General features: G+C 46.9%; 2 protein-coding genes across 2 annotated transcripts in view; both read right to left on the bottom strand.

Moving 5' to 3' along the window:
• The window catches only part of mrc2 (mannose receptor, C-type 2), a 36,155-nt gene extending 35,873 nt beyond the window's left edge, over window positions 1-282 (bottom strand). Inside the window, exon 1 of the mRNA XM_076997186.1 lies at window positions 40-282. The gene's annotated coding sequence lies outside the window, so the exon portion shown is untranslated. The remainder of the gene's footprint in view (window positions 1-39) is intronic.
• A 2,139-nt stretch (window positions 283-2,421) lies between these two features.
• tlk2 (tousled-like kinase 2) lies at window positions 2,422-15,075 on the bottom strand. The gene is made up of 21 exons (XM_076997188.1): window positions 14,423-15,075; window positions 13,300-13,382; window positions 11,867-11,938; window positions 11,308-11,374; window positions 11,036-11,079; window positions 10,043-10,141; window positions 9,762-9,869; window positions 9,584-9,676; window positions 9,262-9,372; window positions 9,036-9,172; window positions 8,506-8,658; window positions 8,316-8,382; window positions 8,112-8,209; window positions 7,873-7,954; window positions 7,521-7,612; window positions 7,309-7,398; window positions 6,962-7,131; window positions 6,596-6,731; window positions 6,232-6,343; window positions 5,760-5,867; window positions 2,422-4,371 (listed from the first exon to the last, which is right to left on the bottom strand). Exons 2-21 carry the CDS (start codon window positions 13,378-13,380, stop codon window positions 4,198-4,200), a joined length of 2,094 nt encoding a protein of 697 aa, XP_076853303.1. The 5' UTR covers window positions 13,381-13,382; window positions 14,423-15,075; the 3' UTR covers window positions 2,422-4,197.
• Window positions 15,076-15,303: the final 228 nt, after the last annotated feature.

Here is a 15,303-nt window from a genome sequence, read left to right as displayed (position 1 = left end):
CCCGACACCCGCAACAGATCTGCACTTTGAAAATCTCACCCAAGGCTTTAGGAAACCTCTCCGTGTTGTATGGGTCGGTGGACTCCGATCGTCTGAGCGGTGGCTACAGGGTTTACACCCGAAGGCAAAAGTTTCTTTGTCTTTGCTGGAGTTGCAGTAGGGTGTGAAGCAGACCCGCTATGCTGCTGCAGTTCTTGATCCAGCAGCTCCTGGTTCGCTTCTGCCTCCCCTGCCCACGTCATCACCCCAGGATACACAGTGCTGACCCAAACTGGGCCCATGAATGAAAGAATGCACCATAAACCCACCAAACGACAAAATTTCATAATTTTTATGCCAGTAGATTAAACTACAATGAAAGCATACAGCCAACATTTGAAGACCAATAGGGCCTATATGCCAAAACCTAGATCAGAAAAAGTGATGAATGTCCTTGTGGTCTTTTTTACTTAAATGCAGCAATCGAGGCTAGTCGATTCACACAGCGTCGTCATTACAGAAACAAACTGGAAATAAAATGAGATCGGACGTGACAGATAAAGATGTTAAACAGTTAGGGGATTCAAATGGAGACTGTAAAACGTCACCCCTTTCCCCTGTTTTTAAAAGTCTGGTAGGTTTCAAATGTTTTCCGCACCACGTCAGACCGGTGACCGTTTACTCGCCCCCTAAACTGTTCCCCATTTAAAAAAAAGGTTTTACAGCCAATTTTAAACTAAACGGTGTTGTGTGAAGACGTGATTCCACATCTTGTCACACGCTCGTGCACATATAGGCTACACGCGCACGCGCGCACAGACCAAAAGACAAAACGCTGATAGGGTCTAACAAGCTACAGGGACATTGGACAGAAACGGTGAACAAAATAATGCAATTAAAATTTGAATCTAAAATATCCCGGAGCAGATACGACTGCTAGATGCACATAAACCATCACATTTCAAAATATTTGACTTGCTGGAAAGTACTCTGCTCGTCTCGATGAGGAAAACACACACACACTGTAACTTTTCCCACAACGCAGGGAAACACATCCAGAGAAGAATAGAGAAAGTTGTACACATTCAAGTTCACGGATGTAAATATATAATTGCGATACAGCGATGAACCACCACTATCGTATAGGTAAGCAGATGTACACACAGATAAACGCGAGTCTCGTTTGGACAGGTTCAGTAGACACCAGTCCTGACCTCCACTGTTGATGTCCAAAGATGTCAAGTGCAGTACAAAAGAAAAGTTGAATGCGATGGTTTTAAATACATAACATTTCAAATGCACCTTTCATTGGCAAAATCAGAGAAAGTAGTGCATATGCATCTTTAAAGTTACTTTAAACCACGATTTCAGCTCAGCCAAAGACGACCTTTCCTCCTTTTAAATAGGAATGAAAAAAAACTGTTGCAGTCTTTGACACCATCATAAAACACAGCCTTGCGAACTGGGTTGGACTGGAACAATCCCAAAATGGTTTCATTTGTATTTTTCATCTAGGAACTCTTCGGGTGAAATGGACAAATCTCGGGACATGCTATGACTTGTGGTTTGTTTCTTGGGCCAGTTTTATTCAGTTGGTATACTTTTTCTTAGCCAAAACACGCAAAACTACAGAAAAGATTCAATACCTAAGCAGATGTCTTTGGCCAAGAAATCGGAGTTGGCTCCATCACCATATCATAACAGATGACCTGTTTTGTAACCCAGGTGTCTTAATGGACTGACCACAATTATGTAGTCATGTCAAAACAGTTACAAGATCAGCTTTCTATCATATAAACAAGCTAAACATAAGGAAAAATCTCTTGGCAAAACAAGAGCCTGACAAGCTCTTCCATGAATTTAATGTCTAGCAGAGTTGATTACTGTAATGGTCTTCTTCCCAGAACTCCTTAAAAGACAAACAAGTTCAACAGATACAGATTGCAGTCGCAAAGGTTTTCACCAAAAGCAAATGGAGAGCCTCCCTAAAGTCTTACACAGCATGATAACATTTCAGAATTTGTAGATCCATTAGACACCTCAATCTTCTATAGGGCCCGTGTTTGCCTCACATGCCACTGGCACCCAAATGGTGGAAACCAGCAACGAACACTCATCTCTTCACAGAGTCCTTACAGCACAATGTTGTGGACATAAAAATACACAAGCAATATAAGGAGGATTCAAATTCTAGGACCTCCATCAGATATCCGTGCTTAATGAAATCTCTCAGCATGGAAAGGCATTCAGCTTATACACTGCTTCTAAAAATTTTGATTTAGCTTAAAGTAATAACGTTAAGCTTTCAAATACAGAACTGCTCTGCTCTATATACAAATTATATATATATATATATATGCTTTGTAACTTTACTTTTAACATAAAGGAGAAGTGTGCTTTTCACTGAAGTCTCAAACAATATTTACAATATTTAATTTTTCTATAAAGTGCATATGAAATGATCAAACTCATTTCTAGTTCTCAAACAAAACAGATCATGCAGGTCCCACACATGGTGGCAGTTTAATGTAGATTTAGTAGTCTGAAACATCCAGGCCCCTAGGTGTCAGTATGATGGATGATTCTTCATATGAAGAAATCACTGAAAATGTAAAAATGACTTACTGCTCTTTTAACTTTCAGATTTTCAATTAACTTTATTTTGTCTATTCGAACCAACTGTCATTTTTATTAGTTAACCATCTTGAATGTGCATAAAATTTGTAATGTAAATAAATTTTCCCTGGATAAATGAGTTAAGTTAAATTAGAACACTTCAGCATGTAAATTTAGGATACCAAACAGGCTTACGCCAGTGCCTCGGTTTGCTAAGGCCGGGAGATTCAAAAAGGGCTCTAGTACAGGGGAAAGTAATCAAATTGATCACTTTTTAGGACCTGTCTATTAAAATGTTCTTTTAACAAATAGGGGGACAATAGAACCATGTAAAACCGTGCATTGCTTTGCTGTTTTTGTTTTTTATACTGATGAACATGGGCCAATGTCTCTGTAGGATTCGTATAAAAAGAACATTTCAAACAGGCTGCACAGTATTTTTAAACCAATAGCATTTAATGATCATTGCCATTTCTGCCCTGTACCCACAATTATCCCCCCTCCCTCTGAAAAGTCCTCTTCCCCCACACAGTAGATAATCAGGACCAGGAATTGGCTATTTTAAACAGATCTAAATAAATATGAATGTATGTGTGTGTGTGTGTGTGTGTGTGTATACATGTGAAAATAATGGCCAACAAATTCTAACAAACTTAGTTTTAAGAAACTCGTTTCCCAATTTAAAACATGAAAAAGTTGGGGCCACTGGCTAGTGTCTCTAAACCATCTATAATAAAAACCTTTCTAAAAATGTAAAAAAAAAAATATATCAAGTCAAACAGCACCACCTACTGGTAGATCTCAGCTTTGGTCACAGAGGAAGTTGGATGGAAAAAAAGTGAGACATAAAAGGAAAGTCTCAAAAAAAAAAAAGTTAGTTTTGAAGGAGCTTTAAGACTTCATTATAATTCTCAGTTTAATATGTCTATCAGTGAAAGGCTCACCAGAAATATTCCTAACGGTCACCAGTCTGGTCAAAAGCTTATGAGGGGACAGTGGAGTAAGACTGGAGCTGTACTGGACGAGCAGAGCATCACATTTAGATTCAGTACCTTTTTTTGGGGGGGGGTCTGTCTGTATCCCACTGGAATAAGCCTTAAAAAAAATTTAAATAAAAAAAAACAAAAAACTAAAGCAGACCTTCATGTGTGTGTTTATATGACGCATCTGTGTGTTGGGTGCAGGGCGTGGATCAGTCCATTTCAACTGTCCAAACTGCAGTTCTATCCTCTTCTCCATTCTGTCCATTTTTTTAAAAAGACAAAACAACCTCGTGTATTTTTTCCTTCTCTCCCCGCCTCTCTCTCTCTCTCTCTCTCTCTCTCTCTCTCCTCTAGAAAGGATGCTTCTTAAACTCTGCACACCACATTAAAAGCCTTGAAATGCTGGGGAGAGAAGGAGGGGCAGAGGGTGGAGCAGAGTGCTCCCAGTGCTGCCCCCTGCTGGCCTTTCCCCCCGCTTGCTTTTCCCTCGCCACCTCTCTCTCTCTCTCTGTAGGCAGAGGCGGGTCATCCCTCTAGGGCACTGCAGAGCTGGGTGGGGCATATACAAAAGCCCCACTCTCTCTGCTCCAATCAGACAGGCATATGTGGGCGGGGGCTCTCAGTTTGAGGCGCTGCTATTGGAGGAACTGGAGGTGGAGGCGACGGCTGTGCTGGAGTTGCCGGTGGTGGCCACTGATTTGCGAATGTGTGGGAGCAGGAAGGGGTCACTGGCCAGCTGATGGACGTCGATGCGGTCCTCCTTACGGTAGACCAGACACCGGCGGATGAAGGCCTGTCAACATTTAGAAAATAAAGTATTCGTACTTTCGTCTCTAGCCAAAAACACCAGTACTGTCCCGCACCGTACAACCGCGTCGTGTCTCAAGACTCTCGCACTCCATTATTTACATATACATCGCTGTAAAAAACTGAAACTACTTCAAAATGTTCTCTGTACATACCGGCAGGTCCAGTGTACTAGCCATGGACACCAATAAAGTATTTATATTAGGGATGCACCGAAATGAAAATTCTTAGCCGAAACCGAAAACCGAAAATGAGGAAACCAAGGCCGAAAGCCGAAAACCGAAACACCGAAATACATTATGCCAATTATTAGTAACATTGGATTTATGGCTAACCTCACTAAAATCAAAGCATTGCTTTTCAAAGAATAAATCAACTACAAAATTTGATTTGAAAATATTTATTTAGCACTGACATTACAGTAATGCATATTATAAAATAAAATTAGTGGTGGGCCGTTAACGGCGATAAAGCTGACAATGGCCGACCACTAATTAAATTTAACTCGCTTGCAGACCGTTTTTATCTGAGAGGATAAATATATGTATTTTATACGAGTTAAATTAAATTATAACTGACTGGCCTGAAAGATAAATATAAATTCTCTCATAAAAACGTGACGTGAGTTGCAACAACATTAAACAGCTCAGGTAAACATAAATGTCGTCTGCTCGGCAAAACATAACGGGGCTCAAAGTGCTCTATTAGCTTACGAAATCCCTACGACAGAGAACGGCTGATCGTCTAAGACAACGAGTTCCATAATTTTTGGTGTAATGTCCTTTTGCCTCGACGCCATCACTGGAAAAATTTTGCTAGCTTTATCCAAATAAGCGTGTGCAGGTGGCGATTTTTGCTTGCGTCATCACAGCACATTGTTTCGGCCGTGTTGTTTCGGTGATGAAAGTATTTCGGCCGAAAACCGAAAATGCAAATTTAAGCCATTTCGGCCGAAAATTTTCGGTGGCCGAATTTTCGGTGCATCCCTAATTTATATTTCACTTTTACACGAGCGTCACTGAATTTTTACTCTTAAACCTTCAGATGTATGTGCATGCCGTAGGAATTGTCCTGAACAAAAACCATATTAGTATTAAATAAAAGCTGATATGCTTACGCCTGCTCCCTTCCAGATATGCATCACCGCTTCAGAAACTTTATAAAAGCTGCGTAAATGCTCACAAGATCCCCTTTAACAGGTGCTCAATAGACCATCTTCTGCTCAGGTATCACACCCCCCAATAATGGAGAGACTAGTGTGATGAAGATTCCAATGTGTTTACAGGCATGGACAGAGAGACAAGGGGTAGAGGACATGGACAGGACACCAAGACATGGAGAGGACATGAGGACATGAAGGAACGTGTGCTGTACCTTAGCCTCAGGTGAAACCCCAGGTTTGGGAGGGAACTGCACCTCTGTGGCTTTGAGAATAGTGTTCTCCTGCAGGATGTCCTGCTGCGACTGGTTATGTCCAAACGGCTGGAGAGGAAGAGGACGGTGAGGGACAAGATCAACACGGCAGATCCACAGGGCTGAACTATTTTTTTTGGGGGGGGGTGTGTCACATATTTAAAATACTTTGTGATAATCGGTATAATGACAGAAAACGGTTCTTCCTAAATTCCTAAGAGTGGAAAGGACGTGTTCAGGGCTGAGATTCAATCTCATACTGGAGGCGAGACACAGATTTGTCATTTTGCCAGCAGTATGATGAGTGCACGTATACCGAATCTGACATTTTTCTATTCCAATTTCACTGGCACCGAAACCCGACACGTTTAGCGATGACAGGGAGCAAGTGAAGAGGAGGGAGGAGGCAGAGCCTCATGGACATGACCGCCACCTTCTTCCCATAGAGACACTGGTAGAAGATCACGCCCACCGACCACACGTCCACCTTGTTGGAGATCTTGGGAGGCTCCTTCCCCACCACGAAGCATTCTGGGGGCAGGTACCTACAAGAGGGAGAGGGGAAAACACGATAAACGGGTGGCGGCCAATGTTCAGCAGGAGAATAGGTGTCAGCTCGTCCAAAGCTGGACCTTCAGGAGCTGCCGTAATCCACTCTAATCTCATAATGATTAGGTGTCTGTGGAACACGACCACGTCGGCACTGCATGCATTTTTCGAGCATGACCAGGACTGTTCAAAAAAAAAAAAAAAAAAAAAAAAAAAAGACCAATTTATAGTTGGCGGGACACACAGACCAATAGGTGCCGGCTCCTTGGGAGGTGAGCTCCATGCCGTCGACGCCATAGTTATCGTCGTCCATGATCTTGGACAAGCCGAAGTCCGTGATCTTTATCTCCCCACAGGCGGTACCGTTCACCAGCAAGATGTTACCTGGACGAACACAGCACAACAGGGCTCAGGGCTCGGCCCGTTCAAAGATGGCTTACGACGAGTCAATCGGTTTGTGCATCCTCCATTTTAGGAGAGTCTGTTTAGTGTTTTCCATGAGCGATTACGAGCCCTCTGCTGCCACCTGCAGGTTGTAACCTCTACTGATTCATTCTTCAAGCGTGCTGTGGAGGCCACGTGGGCTCTGGCCGTGTGGAGCGACTCTGCTGTACCTGGTTTGAGGTCGTAGTGGATGATGGGTGGGCGGATCTCGTTCAGGTATTTGAGGGCGTTGACCACCTGCATGATGATTGAACGGCCCTCCTTCTCTGACATCAGCTTGTGCTGCTTCAGGTAGAAATCCAGATCGTTGCCCTCACAGTACTCCAGAACTGTGCAGAACCTACAAACACACACACACACGCGCGCGCGAACACACTAAACGTAAGAACTAAGCGGTTTATAAGCTTTGCTCATAGCAAAGCAAACCAACCACAATTCCACTGCATTCAAAATCAGTTCAGCCATTGAGATTTGCTATAACCAGTTATATTTAAATAAGCAGGAGAAGGTTTCTCACGAGTCAGTGTCCAGGGAAAAATAATCATAGAGTTTGACGATTCTGGGGTGGTCCAGTTCCTTATGGATCCGATATTCTCGGCAGGCGTGCCTGAAGCAGACAGAAGACCACAACTGTGACACGAATCCTTACCCACGTTCCAGGACAGGACTACATGACTGAAGGGGTCAATGTGGCGTTGGGGGCGGGGCGTTGGGGGCGGGGTGGCCTACTTGTGGTAGTTCTCCTTCTTCTCGTCCCTCCAGTTCTTATTGAGCTGGTGGATTTTCACAGCCACGTACCTCTGCTCAGTCAAGTCAAACGCCTGGAGGACAAACACAGGGACGGAGAGTCAGACAGACCAAGAACACAGCGCATCCCGTACTCTAGGAGAACCCATCACAACAGTACAAACGCAACATTAGCACGACGGGGAAACTTCACAGTGTGCGCGTGCTCTCTCTCACACACACACACACACACACACACACACACACACACACACACACACAGGGGTGTAACTGCAAAACCACTGAAGAATAAATATCAAGGTGAATCCATCAAGAGTAAGAAGAGCACTCTTGCCTTGTAGACTTCACTGAAGCCTCCTCTACCCAGCAGGTGCAGGAGCAGGTATCGGTCGTTCAGGGTGGGGTGATCTTTGAACCTACAGCACCAGACAAACGCGTCAGCTTCACCACACGCACTTTAAACTCCAGCACAAAATTCAACAGAGAATTCAACAGCTCTGCTGAGACGCAGGACAGGAAGACGTAGCGTCAGTGCAAACGTCCCGAGAGCAGCGGACAGGTAGATCTACGTACTGGGAGTTATCTTCGTTGTGTATTCTCTTGAGTTCTCGAATGTGAAGGTTACGCACTCGCTCCAACCGTTCCAGTTCCACCTGGATCTCCGCCTCTTCCTGCAAGCGCACAGACAGTTACGCCTTAACTTCAGTTTTCAACACGCAACAACTCAAATCTCAAGAGGATTCAACACAAACAAGTAACGTTATCTGTATTCTGTACCTTCTTTAGATGACCAAGTCTCAATTTGAAAATTTCTTCTTGCTCATGATATTCAGCTAGCGATAACCTATCAGCACAGAAAAGGCATCACTGTAGAACTGTAGAACACCTTCGGTGAGCTCAACAACGCCAACACGTAAGGTCCTCGTCCTCCAACCCCGCCCACAACCCCGCCCACACCCCCCCTCACATCTCGTTCTCGGCGCCGTTACTCTTGATCTTGCGTTTGTTGGGCTCCAGGCTGGGGGGCGGAGCCTGGGAGGCACTGGGCGGTTTCCTCTTAGCCAATAGCTTCCTCTGTCTCTCGATGTCCTCTCTCTGAGAGTTCACCCTCTCCTGCTGCCTGGACACACAAACACAACACGGGGGACAAGACCCATCAGTACAAAACAGCCCAAACCCAGAGAAACAACTAAATCCGACCATACATTCATATTTCTGGTCAGCGTATTGAGATACAATGACATGGCCCAGCAAAAGCTTCGGGCCGGCAGCACTGCACTCCCCCAACCCAAACCGGCCGCTCCAGCCCACGTCTGGCCGCACAGGACTGGGGCAGGAACCAGGGTACAGCAGCCGTGAGCGTCGCATGGCCACTCTCTCACACGGGCGAGAACACGGCTCGAGACCGGGCCGTACGCGTGTGAGCCAGGACAGGAAGGGTATGCTGGCTTTTATTAGTCTACGTTTAGAAAGGGTGTGTGTGTGTGTGTGTCTTACTTAATTAAGTTCTGAAAAGCGTAGCCGTCAGTCCACTGCTCAGTGAAGGAGGCGCCATGGCGTACGGTAGTGAAGTGACCCAAACGCAGACGATCCTGCATGCTCTTGTCCCTACACGCCATCTTCTCCTGCTTCGACTACACACACACACACACACACACACCTCAGCACAGGCCCTGCACTGCACCCCCCTTGCCCGGGCACACAGCAGGTCGGGTGAGGGCACCTTCTCGATCAGCAGCTTCTTGCTCATGGTCACACACTTGTTCAGCCGCTCCTTACAGCGTTCCAGCATCCGCTGCTGCTCGTCCATCTGCCTACGCAGGTCACAGTTCACCTGCAACACACACACACACACACACACACTTCAAGAGCATAACAGTGGCAGTGGCTCCGCACCCACTCCTTGAATGTTGGCATAATAACAAAGGTAGGCCCAGAAGGATTTAGACATTTAAAAGATGTTTTAACTAATTTACGGTGCGCTGCACTACACATCTCTAATGCGTCATGGTGCGATGTGGCGGGGGGCATGCGGGCGGGCCCACCCTGAGGAGGTCATCGATACGCCCCTCCTTCTTCTCCAGGTCCGAACTCTTGCTGCTCTCCAGCGCGGCCAGCTTGTCCAGAGTCAGCTCCGACTGGACGGGGGACACAGGGAGTGAGGACAGACCCTTTGGAAGGACATTCTCCCAACGCCTCGTCTTCTCGTATGACGAATACTACCTGTGTTGTTCGATGCTGCGTGTGTGCGACGGCTGGTTTGAAGGAACATGACGAGTGGGAGTGGTCTGTGTTTGCTGAACCAATAGAGGAGGGGCTTCCCTGCTGCACCTGTCAATCACACACACACACACCTTCATTCATTATATTTCAGAGGTTCTGTCAAATGTTAGATAACCAATAGTAGAGACGATGGTGGACACGGCAGACAGTGAGAGGAGGAGGAGGAGGAGAGTGAAGGAGAGGAAGAGTGTGGAAGGAGAGTGTGAGATCAGGGGACTCACTGCAGCGGGAGGGTTGGAGAGGGAGTGTTGTGGAGAGGAGCGCACCACAGGGGGGACGCCCCGGGCCGGACTGGTGCCTGCACCACTAACCCCCGCAAACTGGGAGAGAGAGGCACACAGTGGACAGGGTTAGTACGAAGGGGGAACGTTTAGTGGAAAGTGTGTGTGTGTGTGTCGGACTCAGCAAAGATTCCTGACATTCGCTAAAAATCTTAATGCTAGAGTGATGTGACATTTCCCCATAAAGGGCGTTTGGGGTGTCCAGTGGGAACGCTCCGGGTGGTCTGTGCTCAAGCCCCGGCACAACCGTTAAACCATCAAAACAAACTCGGCAGGTCTGCAAAGCTCACAGTGAGCCAGACTGGCACCCACGACCTACCAACACGTCTGCCGTGACCTCCAGTTCATCGTGGCCTGCCTTAGTCTCCGCTGGGAATTCACCATGGTTTCCCCTTTCCCAACAGCGAAACTGCCCACGGGTGAGATCAGGTCAAGTGCCCAAAGCAACCAGGGGCTTGGAGGATATTACTGGTCCGGTTTGAAGCCGTTCTTGGCAGTCCTTTCAAAGCTTAATTCATCTGTTTGATCGCAGTAACTATTTGTAAACATGCATATTTGCAAAGTAAATTTCAACAGGGCAGAATGCTGAGCGTGTGCTGTCCTGGTCTGCGGGACAGGATCGCGGGACACAGTCGGAACACGCAACTCGAAAAACGGGCTCTTTCGGAGTGAATACGGCTATAATTAGACGTGGCATGAAGTGTGCTTGCCTGCTGAAACACTTTCCTACATTTAGAATACAAGGATGCCGCACGGTTTAGCTTTTTAGAAGAGAACACGGATGGCAAAACGGAGGCTGGAGACAAAACAAACTACAGGCCAGATTCAAGCGCTTCATACAGACAAAAGGACAAGCAAAACACTGCGATAAAACCAGTCGATTCCAAATCAAGTGAAAACCCCGAGGATACACAACACGGCAGCAGAACCCACCTCAAAATAATCGCTGATTTTGTGTCCCCGGCCTCCTCCTTTGCCTGGTGGGGGGGGAACGAAAGACAAGATGGTCAGAACGTGTGACGCCACCTGTAGACATACCAACCCGCCCGGCCTTGAAATACTCACGCACGTCACGTGAGACTAGCCTGCAATAATAACATCACCCAACGTCTCTTCACACATTAATGCAGGACCACTGAAGGGTGACGGAGGAGTCTGGTAGGGAGGAGGCACAAGTCACCCACCTCCAGAGTCACTCCGATTACCTTGGCTGTCAAAGGGATCTCCTTTCCTTTTGCGTGCCCTCTGGTCGTTAGATTTCTTCTCTGGTGTCTAATCAGAGAAAGAAAGTTTGCGTGAGACACACATGGCGAGACGGTGGACGAGAGCGTGGCGGAGAGAGGAGGGAGGGCAGACACCATCCTCGTCCCAGACTAAACAAAGGAGCGAAGGAATAACGTGACCCCCGTTACACAAGCATGTCACCACACCCCCTCCTTCAGCTCTACCCTGAACATGTCAAACAGTGGTGCTAAAAAAGGGCACTGGGTAACATCAGAACTGCCCTCGGACTCAAGACTCCCATATCTGGAACATTTCCCCGTGAAGTTTAGCATTAAAGTAACGTGCAGTATGTGTACGCACTGTGCTGCATTGCAGTATCACTGGGCCGCATTGATAGAACGTATTAACACGCGTGCTGGCACAGGTAACATTCTGGGCAAGATGCCAATGCTAAAAATGTGAATTTAGGTACATCACTTGAGTATCTTCAGACTGAAAGACTGCGTGTGTGAGCATGCACAATGCATTTTTACAACCAACCTCAAGCTCTTTGTCACTCAGAGAGCCCACGCTACACAGGCTCTGATTGGACGATTCGTTGTGCCCGGAACCCTAGAGAAAGGAGAGAATAAGCAAATACATAAAAACACGTGCAGAAAAAGACAAACACGCCGGCATGAGAGGAACTGGGAGCTTCCCCTTCATGGCGACCCCTCTCTCGACGGCAGCCTCCCTGAGCCCAACGCACCGCGCTGGCAGCCAGGGGGTTTCTCTCCTTCCCGTCACGCCTGAGGAACAAAAGCGCCAGGCCATGAAGGTTGAGAGGATGAGGCCAGAGCGAGGTGAGGCCCAGAGGAAGGCCGGATTATAGCAGACATCCCATGTCCCTCTATGAGACACCCTCTATATTGGTCGGCTATGCCGGGCGAATCTGGCGGTAGCCAATCAGCCGCTCTGGCCCTCCCCAAAAGGGGCGGGAGCAGCACGGAGGACCCCGTCAGATGAGCACGTGTGGGCGGGACTTTTGCGCTGCACTGCGTCTGATAGAGACCAGCGCTGCGATGTCTTAATGAACCGTAGCCGCTCCAGCGCCCCGTATTCAACATCATGCACGTGGTCCTAAGCCACTGACATAGTAACGACACTATTTTGCCTGTACTATGTGCCAGATTTCCGTACGTCGCCAAATGTGGCACTGCCATTTTTAACGTTACTTGGCTAAAACAAGCTCACCTACACTTCAATGACTGGAGAGGAGGAACCAAACACTTCTGCAGCTGATAACAGATAAATGTCCTTCTGACTGAGGATGTGCATTTTGACCTTCAGCGCTGAAGTATTCAATGACAGTCAAATGAGGCTTAGCTGAGGCACCATACTGCGATTCTATTCGTCTGTACAAATTCTGGGGCGTGACATACAGGTTAAAAAAAAGAGTGGTATGCCATCTGCGCCTTTCTTTCACTGCTCAATGAAAGCTTGATATCAGCTCGGTTGCTATCCAACTTGAAACCAACAAAGAAATGTACACCAGCCCCGCTAACTAAAGTGCCCTAAACGAGGACACCAAACTCACTTAGCAGAGGCATCTCTCAGGAATCAACCATGATGTGCACACAACAAACATTCCTGTGATTCACCGCAGGCCTCAGCTATGTGTACCAAGACCATTTCTGGCTGCATGCGCACACTATGGGCATACCTCTAAATAGAACGCATTAGGACTCAGTAGCAGCTCAATGAACAGGCAACATGACTGGGTGGCCTTCACTTGTGTTTCAGTAACAACATTAACACACACAACCCAAAATGCAAATAAAGAGGATGATAAAGCAATGGACACACAGACATGGAGCTGAAAGTGAAACGGTCACTTTAGTACGAGGTGGGATGAGAGGAGACTGATGAGAAAGCGATGGAGGAGTGAAGGTAGAGAGGGGTTTCAGAGGCAGGTGTAAGACGGGCCGGCAGACCTTGGCGACTCCGACCCCCGTGAAGCGAGCCTCCAGCAGCTCCTGCCTCCGAGGATCCAAGCTGTGCAGTTCCTCCATCATGTCTGAGGAAGAGAAAAGAGTTTCGCATCCGATTATGTAGCCATAGTGACGCTGACGGATTGATGGCACAGTAATGTGTGTGCCATGTTGAGTCATGTGTCACTGATACACGTTTTCTTCCAGACGTTTCCTGGGCTTCATGAGACTCCCCTCTCCTTCCTACGGGCCTGCCAAGGCCACCGATCACATAAATCAAGTTACACGACTCAACACATGACGGCCAACAAGAACCAACAACTACATCAAAACCTGTACGATCTACTTTTAGTTACTGAAACAAATCACAACATCAGATCTCATTACACCGCACCAAGCATTAATTTGACATCGAATTGCAAAACACCGACATTTGAAACGGAACTAACTTTGCTAGACAACTTCATTAGGTCGGCAAGAGGTTCGCTGGGCGACTAAAAAGAAAAGAAGGACGATGGCAGCTAAGAGACAGTTAGCTCAGCTAGCTACACAAGTTAGCAAGCTAGCTAGCAAACCAGGACAGCTAACTAGCTTAGCCAACCCAGCTGGTTGTCGATGCAGCCAAGTTACTTAGCTAGTTAGCCAACAGGCGTTCACGTATGGTTAAACTGAAAAACAAAAACGACCAAGTTAGAAAATACACAAAATACACCAACATAGAGAAAATAGAGTAAATGGGGTTTTAGTGCATTTATCACTTTGAGCAAAAGATAGAGGCTAGCTTAGCAGTTAGCTATCTAGCCAACCACCATGCAAGCCAGCTAAGTCAGCTAGCTAGCAGGCTATCCTCAGTGTGTTGTGAAATACAAAAGAAAATACATTTTTAAAATGTACTTAAAAACATTAACTGGGTGTCGCCAGACCACTAATAATTTGACATGTTGGTCAACTAGCTGGTGTGTTAGCGTGTGCCTAATTATTAGTGACTGTATTAGCATTAGCATTAGCTCCCACACAACACTGCACGGTTCGTGTGTGTAATGTAGCCGCCTAAGCTAGCCAGAGTCCTCACAAGTTCTGACAGTCAGCAAATTATCACCAAGCAGGACAAAGACCCGCATTTTACCTGAACTGTTGACGGCGTTTTAACCGGTTATTTAGTTTTTATTTTGGGTTTAACGTGCGACTGCTCTTCCCCTCCCTCCAGTCTCGTCCTCCTCGACTAGCCCGACATTCCCAGACAAGGCCTCATCCGAATCCCCGGTGTCTCCCAGCGCTCAGTGCCCAGCAGGGGGCTCGGGGACGTGGGTTCCGACTCCCAGTGTCAAGCGGAGGGTGGGACGCCTCCCACTCGAGGCCCTAATGTAGTCGGTCTCTCTCCCCGGCCCGCGACGGTGCTCTAGTAACGGATCCAGGCAGCTACAGCCCCTTTCTCCCCCTACAAAGCGACGGCACGCCGCCTACACAGCGATTAAAAGACGGACGGTGCTCAAAGCCCGTCGGGCATTACTTCGTCTCCGGCCAATAAATCTCGACCTCTTCTCGGGGTGTTTTGTTTCCGTCGTCCCCTCCGGGTCAGCACCGAACCGGGTTCGACGAACGAGGAGTGATGAAATTACGCGTAGAATCGGTTCCGTGCGCCGCGCATCTTCTCTCTCGGGGAGAAACCGGCGGCGTCGCCGCGAAAGTGTGTCCCGTTCTCGCGGTTCAGCGGAATCCGGATCGATTCGGTTCGGTTCTCATCTTTGCAATGTAAACAATAATCGGTGAATCTCAAATTTTCTCGTGAGATTGTGCATGATTTTCAAAACGTTCAACCACGCCTATCTCCAAATTCCACACTTCCATTCATCTCCCATTCATTTATGTGGGACGCGTAAACATTTATCAGGGTTTATGTAGTATTGTTGTACTTCTAAACTACAACAACACTGCAATGTTATGATCAACATATTGCAACCCTAAGTTGGTCAGGTTTATATTGTGAAGTCTAAGCAGTATTGTTAC

This window comes from Brachyhypopomus gauderio, chromosome 2, assembly GCF_052324685.1.
Source record: "Brachyhypopomus gauderio isolate BG-103 chromosome 2, BGAUD_0.2, whole genome shotgun sequence".
In the NCBI taxonomy this organism is placed as follows: domain Eukaryota; kingdom Metazoa; phylum Chordata; class Actinopteri; order Gymnotiformes; family Hypopomidae; genus Brachyhypopomus; species Brachyhypopomus gauderio.
The sequence above is the reverse complement of the archived record's forward strand: the minus strand, read 5'-3'. Positions and strand labels throughout refer to the sequence as shown.

Bases quoted from the DNA above. Each gene is read 5' to 3' on its own strand.
- tlk2 (XM_076997188.1), bottom strand. From the start codon at position 13,380: ATGATGGAGGAACTGCACAGCTTGGATCCTCGGAGGCAGGAGCTGCTG. The intron at 9,677-9,761 runs GTAGTATTCGTC...TCCCCCGTCCAG, and splicing joins CGCAGCATCGAACAACACAG to TCGGAGCTGACTCTGGACAA. The intron at 7,399-7,520 runs GTAGGCCACCCC...TGTCTGCTTCAG, and splicing joins AAGAAGGAGAACTACCACAA to GCACGCCTGCCGAGAATATC.